The 13,661-nt window shown below is 35.6% G+C and overlaps 1 protein-coding gene across 2 annotated transcripts; it reads left to right on the top strand.

Moving 5' to 3' along the window:
* The first annotated feature begins 3,630 nt into the window (after positions 1 to 3,630).
* On the top strand, positions 3,631 to 12,514 carry LOC132269540 (auxin response factor 4). Of its 2 annotated transcripts, none has more exons than XM_059770772.1 (12): positions 3,631 to 4,454; positions 4,573 to 4,629; positions 4,905 to 5,090; positions 5,193 to 5,277; positions 5,348 to 5,438; positions 5,946 to 6,104; positions 9,239 to 9,358; positions 9,451 to 9,520; positions 10,274 to 10,436; positions 10,530 to 11,272; positions 11,357 to 11,547; positions 11,912 to 12,514. In XM_059770772.1, exons 1-12 carry the CDS (start codon positions 4,089 to 4,091, stop codon positions 12,093 to 12,095), a joined length of 2,415 nt encoding a protein of 804 aa, XP_059626755.1. In that variant the 5' UTR covers positions 3,631 to 4,088; the 3' UTR covers positions 12,096 to 12,514. The 2 variants fall into 2 exon arrangements, with proteins under 2 accessions (XP_059626755.1, XP_059626754.1); XM_059770771.1 differs by having other exon boundaries at positions 3,632 to 4,454; positions 9,445 to 9,520.
* Positions 12,515 to 13,661: the final 1,147 nt, after the last annotated feature.

Here is a 13,661-nt window from a genome sequence, read left to right as displayed (position 1 = left end):
TAATTATAACCTAATTTCTAATCTGAAATATGAATGCTTGGGTTGATTGGGTTAGGCTAAGATTTATTAAGTTAAATTGTTTATAATCAAACATTATTCGAGGCAATTTCATGCACTATTTCATGGGGATGCAGCAGTAAGCAATTCAGGTGGATTGAACTGATTGGGGAGTCAACAAGACACAATTTAAGATATAAATGCTCGGTTAATTAGATTAAATTAAGCTTTATTAACTTAACCGGTTTATACTCAGAACCTTATTCAAGACACTTCAGGCATTCTCTTGTAAGGGATGCAGTGGGGTTTGTTAGTTTGTCCAACGTTTAACTAAAGTCTTACCAATTTGAGATTTGATCATCTATATAAAGTATAGAAGATCGAACCATGTCAATTGCTACTTGTCATTTTAATATTAATATTGAGTATTACTACTTAATTTCATGAAATAGCTTGCTCCCCCTCTCTGCCAGAGGAAGCCGTTTCCATTGAAAGGGTTCATTTTTGTGCTTGTTCAAAACATTCATTTGTACGGATAAACTTTGAAGTGTTTTTCTCTTTTTTTTGTGAGTTCAGATCTCGCTGTTGCCACCTAAACGGTAGGTAGGCAGCGGATGTGTGACATTTGGAGTTGTTGTTCGTGCACCTGTCCCCAATGGAAGAATGAGTGATTCGTTCCCCTGCAGATCATGGCCTTACTACTCGGTCCCCGATGGCCAGCGGGGGATTCTTCGGTATAGCAGCTCACGTTCGTTTGCGTTGCGCATTCCCGCTGGACAGGACACGTGTTAGCTGTAAGAAGTATGGTTCCAAAAGTGACTTCGGTTCGCCAGTTCAGGCTCAACTCCTTGCTTTACGTTAGCGGACCTACAAGTCGGGCCGGGGCTCTGCGCTCTTTCTTTCTGTGTGGGACGATGCCGGGGAGAGAGGGCTTAGAGTCGGCGAACAACACAAATTTTGGCTTTTCCTTCCATGAGATGAGCCCAGTGCATTGGACCCGATGGATAAGAGAACTGAGCTAGCCCAAGTTAATTCGAGGCATCGCATCAATTCGGGTATATAGGTTGACTAGATTATATACTGGTCAAGTGCAGAAAACATTCCTAAAGTATACTTACATTGAATATCACACTCCTTTACGTGTAAAAAACACCTCTAAAGTTTCAATTTGGTGCAAATAGATCACTCTGACAAATTTAAACTCTAAGTTGACTAAATCGCCCTTACTGAGCCATTTTATAAAATATATAAAAATAAATAATTTTGTAAAATGACAAAAAATAACGTTATTGGAGGACACCCCTCACGTGCAAAAACATCCCTAAAGTTTCAATTTAGTGTAATTAGGTCCCTCTGACAAATTTAAACCCTAAGTTGACTAAATTATCCTTACTGAACCATTGTATAAAATATATAAAAATAAATAATTCTGTAAAATGATCGAAACAGACATTATTAGAGGACGCCGATAATGGATAAGTAAATATAAAAATAGAAAATAAAAATAAAAGTATAAAAGAAAAATAAAGATAAAAATAAAGAATAAAAAATAAAACGAAAATAAAGTGCAAACTAAAGAAAACAAATCTGCTCCAAACTCCGAAAACCAGTGCACACTGAAGGGAAAAAAAATCAGTAGAAAACATTAAACTGAAATGTAAAAAATTCAAATTCTTGTTATACAAATTCTCATTTTTTTTTAGAGATATATATAAAGAAAAAAGTTTCAAAAAAATAAATATAAGGAAACGTGCACATAATATCCCTATATTATGAGATCAGTACCATATATACTATTTGGGCATTTTCAGAAGAGCAAAAGGACAAAATGGGTATTACAATACTAATTTATGCCAGATTTTTAATTGAAGAATATTTTTGTATAATGTAGAAAGATTAGGAATATTTTTTTATATATATTTTTAAATAAGGTATAAAAGTACTATGGGAAATATATTTTGAGTGTGTTGTTTTTTAAGCTTGTCCCATAGTATAGTCTGAACTCGAGTCTTACCAATTTGAGGTTTGATTGAAAACTTCTATATAGAGTTTGTCCAATTCTGGCTCTAGATTAGGTTCAGGTGGGACAAGTTGACTAGATACTCCTATGCCGAATTTGATTCATCAAGAGAAAAATACTACTAGTATTTAATTTCGTGGTGCACTATTCTAGTTTTGGTAAGGATGGATTCCGATCATCCCATTATGTAAAATTTAATGAATTATAAATCTAAAAATAAATATCATAAAATTTAATAAAAGTAAATAAATAATTAATACCATTTAGTTTTCACTTTCACAATTTGATCTCTCCCAATTAGTTTACACATGTCTATTCTAAAAAATAAGAAAATCACAACATTTAGGAATTGTCATTCATAAATTATTATTAATATTGTTTGATAACTTAATTTAGAATTTAGTTTTGAATAGATTGATTAATTATTCAACTAAATATATTTAATATTAAAATTATTTAAAAGAATAAGTGGAGCTCAAAATACGGACAAATGTAATAAAATGAAAAAAAATATTTTTTTTCCCTTCAAAATACGGGCAATGCCAATAAATACAAGAGCTAATTGTGCATGTGTGTGAAAAAAAAAAAAAAAAAAAAAAAAATGTACAGGTGTTTTTCATCACGCGCATACAATGCGCGTGGGTGTAGCTTCTCAATTATATTTGCCCATAGATATGTACAGAGTGATGAGACTTGAGAGATTTAAAAGAGTGGGACTGCTAGGCTTCTGAGTCACTGAGTCCTAACTATTTACACGCCCATGATAGTTGCTGCCAAAGTGCCAAAGTTAAGGGGGGCCGGTTACATTGACAACTCTGTCTCTCTCTCTCCTCTTTCTCTCTCTAATTTTATTAAAAGATTAATGGATCTGCGATGTGTGTTTTCTGATGATTTCTCAAGTGTCAACTGAACTAAAGTTAACTGTAAAGATTACTTTTCCTTCTTCAATTTATATATTACTGTTCATAATGCAAGTGTCTATTTATTTTTCCACTTACACACACTATTAATGTCAACTATACTCTGTGACCAATATAGATCGGCAATACTGTAAGCTTTTATGGGTTTGTTTTTATTGTCGCAATTAAGTTGCTTTTCATTGGTAAGTAAAATTGGTGTTTTCTTTGAAATTGAATTGATTGGAAATGGAAACCCCCTTTGTCTGTCTTTGTTGGAGGGCCTCACATCTACAGTGAAATGTATTATTAGTAGGGTTAGGGTTAGCCCAAGATGCCCTTTCATGTCATTTTAGAATTTGAAAAGAGTCAAATGCACGTGGTATTAGTTTTGTATTATGAAATTTAAGATCGCGGTGAAATATATTATTAGTAGGGTTAGAGCTCATTTCCATGTAGCCTTATTTATGCATAGGGAGACTATTTCTAATTTCTAATTTCTAATTTCATAGGTAATATGAAATTTACAAAGAGTCAAATGTACATGGTGTTGCTGATTTTTTATTTTCACTAGGTAATGTTCCTTTTTACAGTAAAACAAATGTATTGGTGATATTGATTAAGAAGGAAAAAGAAAAAAAATTGGTAAAGTTGAGGCAAAGCAAAGGGAGGGGAGAGGTGGGGAAGTATGGGTGCTGTACTGTCTTAGACTGTCCCCCCCACCCAACACAGTCTCTCTCTCTTTCTCTCTCCTCACACTCTCTCTCTCTCCCCTCAGCAGGCTCCAAGTCCAAAAGGGCACTACACATTGGCTTTTTTTGCCTTTTGCTTCTGTGCTTCCTATGCAATTGTCTATGTCTGCTGCTACTGCTCCCTCATCTCAGAACTGCAAATGGGGGAGGAATCATACTTCGAATTTCTTGTTATTATTTGACACCCTCTCCTTCCTTCTCATCGTTTAGCCTTCCCTTCAATTCTCTCCTTCTGTGTGTCATCACTTTACTCTTGTTCTGTACTAAATTTATGTAATCCCTTCCCATGATTTGACTTCATTTCCCAATATTCCATTACTCTCGATATCCCAACTTCGATTTTATTTTTTCTTTTGCTTTTCTTGGTTTGGTTTGGTTGTGCTACACTGCAACAACTGTATTGGGTTTTTTTTTTTTGTTTTCATGGAAATTGATCTGAACCATGCAGTATTGAGTGAGGTGGAGAAGAATAACAATGCATTCTGTAATGGGGACTGTGACAAGAGTGGTGGTGGTGGTTGTGTTTGTTGCTGTTTGTCCTCCACAACTTCCTCATGCTCTTCAACCTCCTCCTCATCCCCTGCTTCTTCCTCTATTTACATGGAGCTTTGGCATGCTTGTGCTGGCCCTCTTACTACCCTGCCCAAGAAAGGGAATGTGGTTGTCTACTTCCCACAAGGTCACTTGGAACAGACTGCCTCTTCCTCCTCTCCTTTTTCAACCCTAGAAGTCCCCACTTTTGATCTTCAGCCACAGATCTTCTGCAGGGTTGTCAATGTTCAATTGCTTGTAAGTTTTGGGTTTTGTCCTTTTTCATTGGATTCTTTGTGTTTTCTTACATATTTTTACTTTCCCTCATTTGCCCATCTTTCAATTATGTTTTGATGTCTGAAATTTCTTGAAACAGGCTAACAAGGAGAATGATGAGGTCTACACAAAGCTGACTTTGCTCCCTCTACCAGAGGTCTCTCTCCACACACACACACACACACTACATTTACATATTTATTTATATTTTTGTTGCTGTGACTTCTATACTCTGTGACTCCTTGTTTTGGTTTCAATTTTGTTGTTATATATATATATATATATATATATATATATATTTGTTGCTGTGTGTTCTATACTTTGTGACTACTTGTTTTGGTCTCAATTTTGTTGTTAGAATATTCTTTTGTTATTAGAGGTAGCTAAAATTCATCTGTTGAAAATGTAAATGTTTGTATAATTATTATGTAGTTGGATGGTATAAATTTAGAGAGAAAAGAGCATGAAGAGCTGGGGGTGGATGAGGATGGGGGTGGAATTACACCCACAAAATCAACCCCTCACATGTTCTGCAAAACCCTCACTGCATCTGATACTAGCACCCACGGTGGATTCTCTGTTCCTCGAAGAGCTGCGGAAGACTGTTTCCCACCTCTGGTGTGATTTTCTTGCATTTTTCTCCGTACCATTATTAGGTAGATTAGTTGATAAACTCCAGTTGAGGCTTCTCATAAACTTATGGTATTTCTTTTAATGTAGGACTATAAACAGCAAAGGCCCTCTCAGGAGTTAGTTGCGAAGGACCTGCATGGAGTGGAATGGAGGTTTCGACATATTTATAGAGGTAATGGATGGAAATGTGCAACGTTTTATGTCAAAGAGAGATTTCATAAATTTCAGTACTTATTTTTCAGGTCAACCAAGGCGACATTTGCTTACTACAGGATGGAGTATTTTTGTAAGCCAGAAGAATCTTGTTTCAGGGGATGCAGTTCTCTTTTTGAGGTATATATGTTTAATCAGATTTCTAATGAGTTGTTTGGAAACCAAATGATAATTTATTAAAGTTTCTTTTCCACAAGAATGGTCAAAATTGTTTCTTTTTATTAAATACATCCTTTTCTCTGGTCCTCTAAGAAGGCTCAAATTTTTAATTTTTGTCTTTCCCACCTTTTGATTTATTAACACAAAACGTTAAGTATGCTGAGTCTACCCTTTCCAACACCTTCAATTAACTACGATCACACTAGTTAATGGCCTTGATCAACAAAATGCCAAAAAAGAACGATACCGGACAAAATGGGAAAAAAATACACTTCTTAAATCCTATGGTTGATGTCCTATGTGTGATATGGAGTAGAGCATTCAAACGTTACTAAATTGGGAAATAAAATTAATGCTATGTAAAGCACGGAAAATATTTTATTTATTGTTTGGCATCCGATTGACCTCAAGTGTTCTTCTCTCATATGGAAAAGTGAAGCCCTCTTCTATGTATAATGATCTTTGTAGGGGTGAAGGTGGGGAGCTGAGATTGGGAATTAGAAGAGCTGCTCGACCTAAAAATGGTCTTCCCACTTCAATTGTTGGCCACCAGAATCTCAACGTTCTTTCTCTAGTGGCAAATGCTGTATCCACCAATAGCATATTTCATGTTTTCTACAGCCCAAGGTACTAGTCCAGCTGTTATCTCTTCTTCAAATGATATGACTTAGCATATAGTTACACTTGTAGTCCTGCAGTTCCATTGTCTTTACTGACTTCATGGCTTTTAAAAATATTTTGGAATGGCAATGCTATCTGTGAGAGCAATAGAAATACAATTCTAGTAAGCTTATTTTCGCCTAAAGCTTATGATATAGTTCATAACTCTTGCATGTTCTATTTACGAACTATCGGCCAATTCCAAATAATTGGAAACTTGGCATGAAGCTTGCCAGTGTGACCATGGTTACAATACAGAATGAAAGTTGCAAACTTTGTATGAGAGGGTTCTCGTTTGTGCTTAATGTGTAATTTCCTTATGGTACAAGGTACAAAATTTTAGAAAGAGAAAACAGAATTCAGTGTAAACAATTTATTCAATTAAATTATTATTATTTTCTCTTGAACAAATTGCTAATGCAAACAATTTATTCTGGTGTCATAACAATTTGGTTAGATTAGTATCCACTATTAAAAGAGAGCTTATTTTTCCATTAATGTGCAATTGAGACCCATAACTGAAGGGAGCTTAGGCTTTGAGGGAAGTGGGACAAGTGCACCGAAGCTGAGCATGTTACTGATTCAGTATTGTCCTTATGAGGCCTGCATAAACATGACCTGTCAAGCCCAGAACTAATTTTTCGTGCAACACTACAAATCTCCGAAGATGCCTTTCCACTCTCTTTTGGACCAGCTGATGCTTGCCCTTGCCATTTCTATGATTGCTCAGAGCCATTCTTGGAATGGTGACCCTCCTTAGCTTGCCCCCCGTTTTATCACCGAATTAAGAATTTCCAGTCATCCCAATGCGGTGGCATGGTGTGGGACCATGTTACTTTATCGTCAGACCATTTCATTGTATATGGGTACCTAGTACCCTGTTGCCAACCTTGGGCAAGTGTAAACTGTAAAGCATCAGGGTGCCTTCTCTATTTCTGATTACTCTGGACTTGTGGCTTCCTGATATGAATGGGAAAATACCATGCCTGTAGGTGTGTTTTGGGCATCAACTTTAGGATCAAAGATAATCAAAGCACCACATTGCTTCCCTAAATCGTCACACCTAAGTGAATAGTTCACGTATCAATCCAACATTTGCATTGACCAGTCCATGTGGCAGTCTTACAAACAATCCACATGGCAATTGACGCCATTGAATTGGCACCTACCAACATTTGCCTACTATGTGCCCTCACTTGTGCGGGTGCATGTTCACCATGGCTGTCAGTTTCTTGTTGGGGAAACCCACTTGCTTTAAATGCTTGCACCTGCATGCTGGGGTGTATCTTCTGTGCGTAGCACTTTGGCTGACAAGTTTGCTTTGCCGGCCATTATGTAAGTGAACATTTTAAAAGTTAATATGTATGTAGTAATTTATGTAGACATGCACACACAACTGAATTACTTGCAATCTCATCATTCTATCTATATCTATCAAATTATATTCTTTAATATATTTCTTCTGCTGTTAATTCTCGTGGATAAATTTTCCAGAGCATGCATTAATGGCCTTTTATATGGCCCACATTTCTATATCCCATTAGCATTTCTTCTGTACACAAATAAATATCAGCATAAAGTACTTCCTTATCTTTGTTAATTTTTCGTTGCTTTACCAAACCTCTACCCTTTACTATAACATCAACCAACTGGTTTTCCTACTTTTTTTTTTTGTTGTTATTTTAGTTTTAGATTTTCAGGGAAAACTGAATAAATATCATTTAGACATAGGGAAGTACACGCATTCACCAAAACTTCCATAAAACTATCGTTTCTCTTGAAATGAGCATCACAGAATTCCTTATGGATGTGGTGTTTTTCTTTGTAGGTTGTTGCATACACTTGTCTCAACTTATACCATCCTAAGGTTTCTATTGTCTGAATTTTACAATATTGCTAACTTTCTTTTAATGCTACCGGTAAGTTTAGATATTGAAGTTTTCCAATAAGGACATGAGCACAAAAATTCTGAAACCATATCACCATTAATGAATATTTCTTACGTTTGGGAAGAGGGAAGCTATAATCAATTAGAAGGTGAAGATGGAAAAAATTCATGGATTTGGAAATTGCATCTAAATATATTTATTGGACAAGACACACCATGGATTGCATGACACTTTATGGTCATCTGAGAACCTAATTAACTATATCCATAAAGAATTAATGCCTACAAATCCTTTGCCATCAGTTCATTGCATTAAATAGCGTTGTAGGTTTTTTAATTTTTTGATCTCACATATAAACATGGATTAAAATATTGTTTTGGTTTATTGAAATGGCTAAAATGTTTATTTCTTGTGAAGCACAACAAAATATGGTCAAATTCATATGCTTTCACTGAAATAAAACTGTTCCTATTGAACACTGAAAAATGGTTGAAACATACTAATTTGGTTAAAGTTTTTGTTCACATCCACAACAATAATAGACCAAAAAAACCAGTACCCATGTTTTCTCCCAGAAAGAGGGAGAGATGCTTTATTATTTTACATGGCAATTGCTCATTATTTTAGTCAGATTGGTAACATGTATCAATGTGTTTGCTTCATGTATTGTTTATACCTGATATGTTAATGTGCCAGTTTAAATGTCCATTGCCGGTACAGAATTATTTTCATTATTTTGATAATTTTTAACATTTACGTTTACTCCTCTACTCCACCATAATGTGATATTTTCTATAGGTGGATGAGTACGCGTAAAATATATTCAATCATTCATTATTTAGATTTTCTATGCTCACTAAGATTTAGCTGAATTTTTTGAGCATTCCTAAATTCTTTTTTGTGATTTCATTGCATTCTCAAACGTTTCCATTTCTGAGCTGACTGAAATTGCACTCCAATATTTTATTCATTGCTTTTGCTTATAGGTATTCTAGATTGAACCAGTCATCATTTCCCACAATTAATACAGAATAAACTTTTGAGCCACTAGGAGCCTTTTGGGTAGCATTTTCTATATGCTCTATGTATATATACGTTGGATCCAATCTAATTGACGTGCCACTGTTTCTTGGAAGTTTTGGTACTCATGTTTGGGTTGACATATACATGATATAAGAAGTTTGTAACATGCCCAGATACTCTGAAATGCAGGGCCAGTCATGCAGAGTTTGTTGTACCTTACCAAAAATATGTAAGAAGCATCACCAATCCGATTTGCATTGGGACAAGATTCAAAATCTCATTTGACATGGATGATTCGCCTGAAAGAAGGTTTTGTATAATTTAATTCAATATCAGTATGTTTTTTACTCATTAAGGTCTTCTTCCGAGAGATACTAGATTGAGATGTCTTTCAGGTGCAGTGGCGTGGTGACTGGAATGGGTGATTCGGATCCATTTAAATGGACTAACTCTAAATGGAGATGCTTGATGGTACAATTTTCAATTTCTATCGTTTGTAAAGTATTGCTCAGAAATTTTATTAAAATAGTCTTGTTTACAATTGCTTTAAATACACATACTGACAGATCGTTCATTTTACATGTCACTACGTCCCAGTTTCCATGAGCTTTTGACATATTCAATGCACTATAGTTTTCTTCTTTTATGTCCCTGCAATATGCTTCTTATATTTCTCAGACTTGGTACATGTTGGTCCTGTGCCGTGTGTAGATTGCTAGTGCAACAGATACATTAGACAGTAGTAGTTTCATAGATCCCGCAGATTCTTGTGTTTCAGTATCCTGTTGGTTGATGAGCCTCTTCTCAATAAAGAGTCACCTAACATCTGTAATGTCATAGCATCGATCTGACAGTAACATCAAATTTTAGACCAAAAGACTCGTCTAAAAAAAGATTCTGTGAAATTTTCATGAAGGCAACCATCTATGAAACTGACCTAAAAGACATCCTTTGCCCCATAATGATTAAATTATCTAATCACAACCATCCTTTTCCCCATTCTGTAGGTTTGATTGTCCAGAAGATTACCCTTGTTTTTGCATTGTAAAAGAACATATAAAAAGGCAGATTTTGTTGTAGGAGTCGTCCTTGAGTGCCCCATTGCTGGACATTGCTGCTACACGCGCATAATAAAAACAAAACAAATCAATATTTGAGTTCTTTTATGACAATGCCTTTTTGCGACTTCTTTAACACGAGCCTTCCTGTCATGACATCTAACAGGTCAGATGGGATGACGATATTGTAAGTGATCTTCAAGAACGAGTTTCTCCATGGGAGGTTGATCTTTCTGTTTCTCTCCCACCCTTGAGTATCCAGTCTTCCACAAGGCTGAAGAAACTGCGGACAAGTCCGCAGGGAACCCCAACCGACAACCCTGTTAATGGTATGAATCTTCCCATTAGGTTTCCAATATTAGCACTCTCTTGTTCATAATTTTCAATTCATGTAGCTTAGAGGCTGGTGTTTCTTGTGACAGGAGGGAGTGGGTTTTTGGACTTTGAGGAGTCTTTAAGATCCTCTAAGGTCTTGCAAGGTCAAGAAAATGTAGGTTTTGTATCACCTCTTTTTGGATGTGATAAAGTGAACCGCCCTCTAGATTTTGAGATGCAAACTTCAGCACATCAAAATTTTGCATCAACTGGAGCAGAAAAGGCAAACTTTAGCGAGTTTATGAGGGCTCAGCCCACTGCTTACTCAGGCTTTCCGGAATCCAATAGGTTTCCGAAGGTCTTGCAAGGTCAAGAAATATGCTCTTTGAGATCATTGGCAGGAAAAGTTGATTTCAACCTTGGTGCTTGGAGAAAACAAGATATTGGTTGCAACTTTTTCAACATGTATCAAAGGCCCAAACCAAATTTCTATCCCTTAGCTTCGGAAGGTGTTAGAAACATGTATTTTCCTTATAGTGACATCTACAAGGCTGGCCAAGATCCCTCAATGCTCTCTTATGTCACTAACTTCCCAAGAGAAAATGTTCCATTCATCCCGTCTTCTATCCGGAGTGGGGTTCTTAGGGATGAAGTTAGAAAGCCTAATCTGCCGAGTGAACAGACATCACAGGAGAAGATATCTGCTGCTCCTACTGTGGTGGCAAATTTCAAAAATGAGGATGACTCTTCAAATGGCAGCTTGACTGGCTGCAAACTGTTTGGGATTTCCTTGACCGGAGAAACCTTTACTCCAAACCCTCAAAGTTCTGGCAAGAGGAGTTGTACAAAGGTAAGTTTGAAAATCAGCTGAGTTAGATTTTTATTTGGCTTTTCATGATTCTCTCTCATTGGTGTGACATAAATCTAAGTAAAGGTCCACAAGCAAGGCAGCTTGGTGGGAAGAGCCGTTGATCTCTCAAGACTGAATGGTTACAATGACCTGGTAATTGAACTAGAGCAGCTATTTAGCATGGAAGGCCTCTTACGAGATCCGGAGAAAGGATGGCGAATCTTGTACACCGACAGTGAAAATGACATGATGGTTGTTGGGGATGATCCATGGCAGTAAGTTTCTCTTGAAAAGAACAGTTTACTTGGTAGTTATTTCTAATTTTTTATAGCACAAAACATGATTTTTAGCAGACACTTTAGCACCTCTATGTTACACAATAGTGTTCTATGCAAAAAAGATATGTTCTGGTATATAGAACATGTACTGTTTAATTGGAAAGAATGCTTTATTTCTTTCAAAACAATAATCTCATAATATATGTAATAATTAATAAAATTCAACTATTAAATAATGGCCATTGTGCCCACAATCATAACATATAATAGCACGTTATTGAAACCTGTTCATTTTGATTCATTAGAATGAAACTTGGACATGTTTAGCTATTTTAGTCATCCTTTATGATTTGTCTTGCAGCGAGTTCTGTAACGTGGTGTCCAAGATCCACATATATACCAAAGAAGAAGTAGAGAAGCTGTCACTAGGAATGATCAGCGACGACACTCAAAGTTGCTTGGAAGAGCCACCAGCTACAATGGATGTGTCGAAGTTTTCATCAGTGGGCCAGTCAGATACTTCTCCATCGGTTATTAGGATTTGACGTCCAGGCTTGTTTCGAGTATTATGCTTGTGTGTTAGTATGTGCAAACCTAGTTACTTTTCTTCTCTGGAATTCCCAGTCTAGTATTTGCACTCGGTAGAGTGTATTGACGACTAAGTTGGAAGATACTATTTTCAAACTTGAGTCTGTCTTCTTAACAATGGTATGTAATAATGTTACTGGTAATGTGGAATATGTGTGCATGTGTGAGTGCAAAATATGACCAAGCACTTGTGTAGATGTTATACTTTAGGCTCGTTGTTGAGAAAATGGAAGCACTTATTAGCCCTTCCAGTAACATAGGGTAGCACATCATCATGAGGACTGCACAAGAAATTTATTACTGCAAGAACCTGTTCATTTTGTTGAGAACTGCACAAGAAATATATTACTGCAAGAACCCTAATTTTTTTGTGAAATGAGATGCATGATTTCAACACCTTTTAATATAGTGTAGCACATCACCAGTGGTTTTTTTTTTTGGTATGTGCCTCGGGTTCTTGATACACCCTCTGCTAGGTAAAAGGCCAGTCTATGACTTTTGATTGGTTGATATCTGAAAAAGCTTTGTGATTTGGGCGGGCATTATCTAGTGGCCTAGTTGGTTGAGTGCCTAGCTCCCCAATTGCTTGTCTGTGTTTGAGTTCCCCTTTTCCTAGTTTGTCAAGGAAAAAAATAATTCTGGTCAAGTAATTTTTTTTGGATAATGTGGTTTGTGGTTGATATGATTTTAAAGCCTGATCGTTCTCTTTAAAATTGCACCATGGTTTTGTATGATATCAATTGACCATTCAAGCATGTAACATGATCAAGAATGCTGGTGTAATGCATCTTTTTTTGTAAAAAAAATTTGTATTCAAGGTGATGAACAAGACTGCAAGTTAGTGGAGTATAGGCGAAAGAACCCATAGTAAAAGGTTTGGCTCTCCTTAGATGCATTTGTAGTGTGACTCTTAAAGTTGAAAATCAAGTCCCAACTTTGACACTATGAAAAATGTGCTCAAGTTTGGTTTATTTTAATATATATTGAGTTTCACACTCAATACAATGGATTGAAATTGATGTTGGAAATTTTTTTATTTTACCTTGTAGTTTGGACAAAATTTAACATCACTTTTTATGTATAAGAGAATCGAATCGATTGTATGAATTTAAAATTAAAAGAAATTTACTTAAAACTGCAAACAAAAATGTATATTGTATATGGACAAAATTGATGTCCAAAAATTTAAAATTACTGATGTAATAAAATTGTGTGGCCTTAGAGGAAGTAGAGAGAGAGAGCATTTTTTCAGAAGTTATTTTATTTTATATATATATATATATATATATATATATATATATATATATATATATATTTATTTTCAATGAAAAAATCCATGAAATGATTAATGGAAGCCACTATAATTTTCCAATATTAGAAAAAGACAATTCAAAAGAAGTCAGGTGGGTCTTAACGTTTTTTTTCGTAATGTTCAAAATACATTTTATTATTTCTCGACAATAAACTTATTTATAAAATGATCTCTGTGGCTTAAGACTATTTTTAAAGTTTTTATTAATTTT

The sequence above is a fragment of the Cornus florida genome, unplaced genomic scaffold (assembly GCF_030987335.1).
Source record: "Cornus florida cultivar Cherokee Brave unplaced genomic scaffold, ASM3098733v1 CherokeeBrave_3.0.0_Hap2_Chr08, whole genome shotgun sequence".
In the NCBI taxonomy this organism is placed as follows: domain Eukaryota; kingdom Viridiplantae; phylum Streptophyta; class Magnoliopsida; order Cornales; family Cornaceae; genus Cornus; species Cornus florida.
This window is presented reverse-complemented; position numbering and strand designations above follow the sequence as displayed.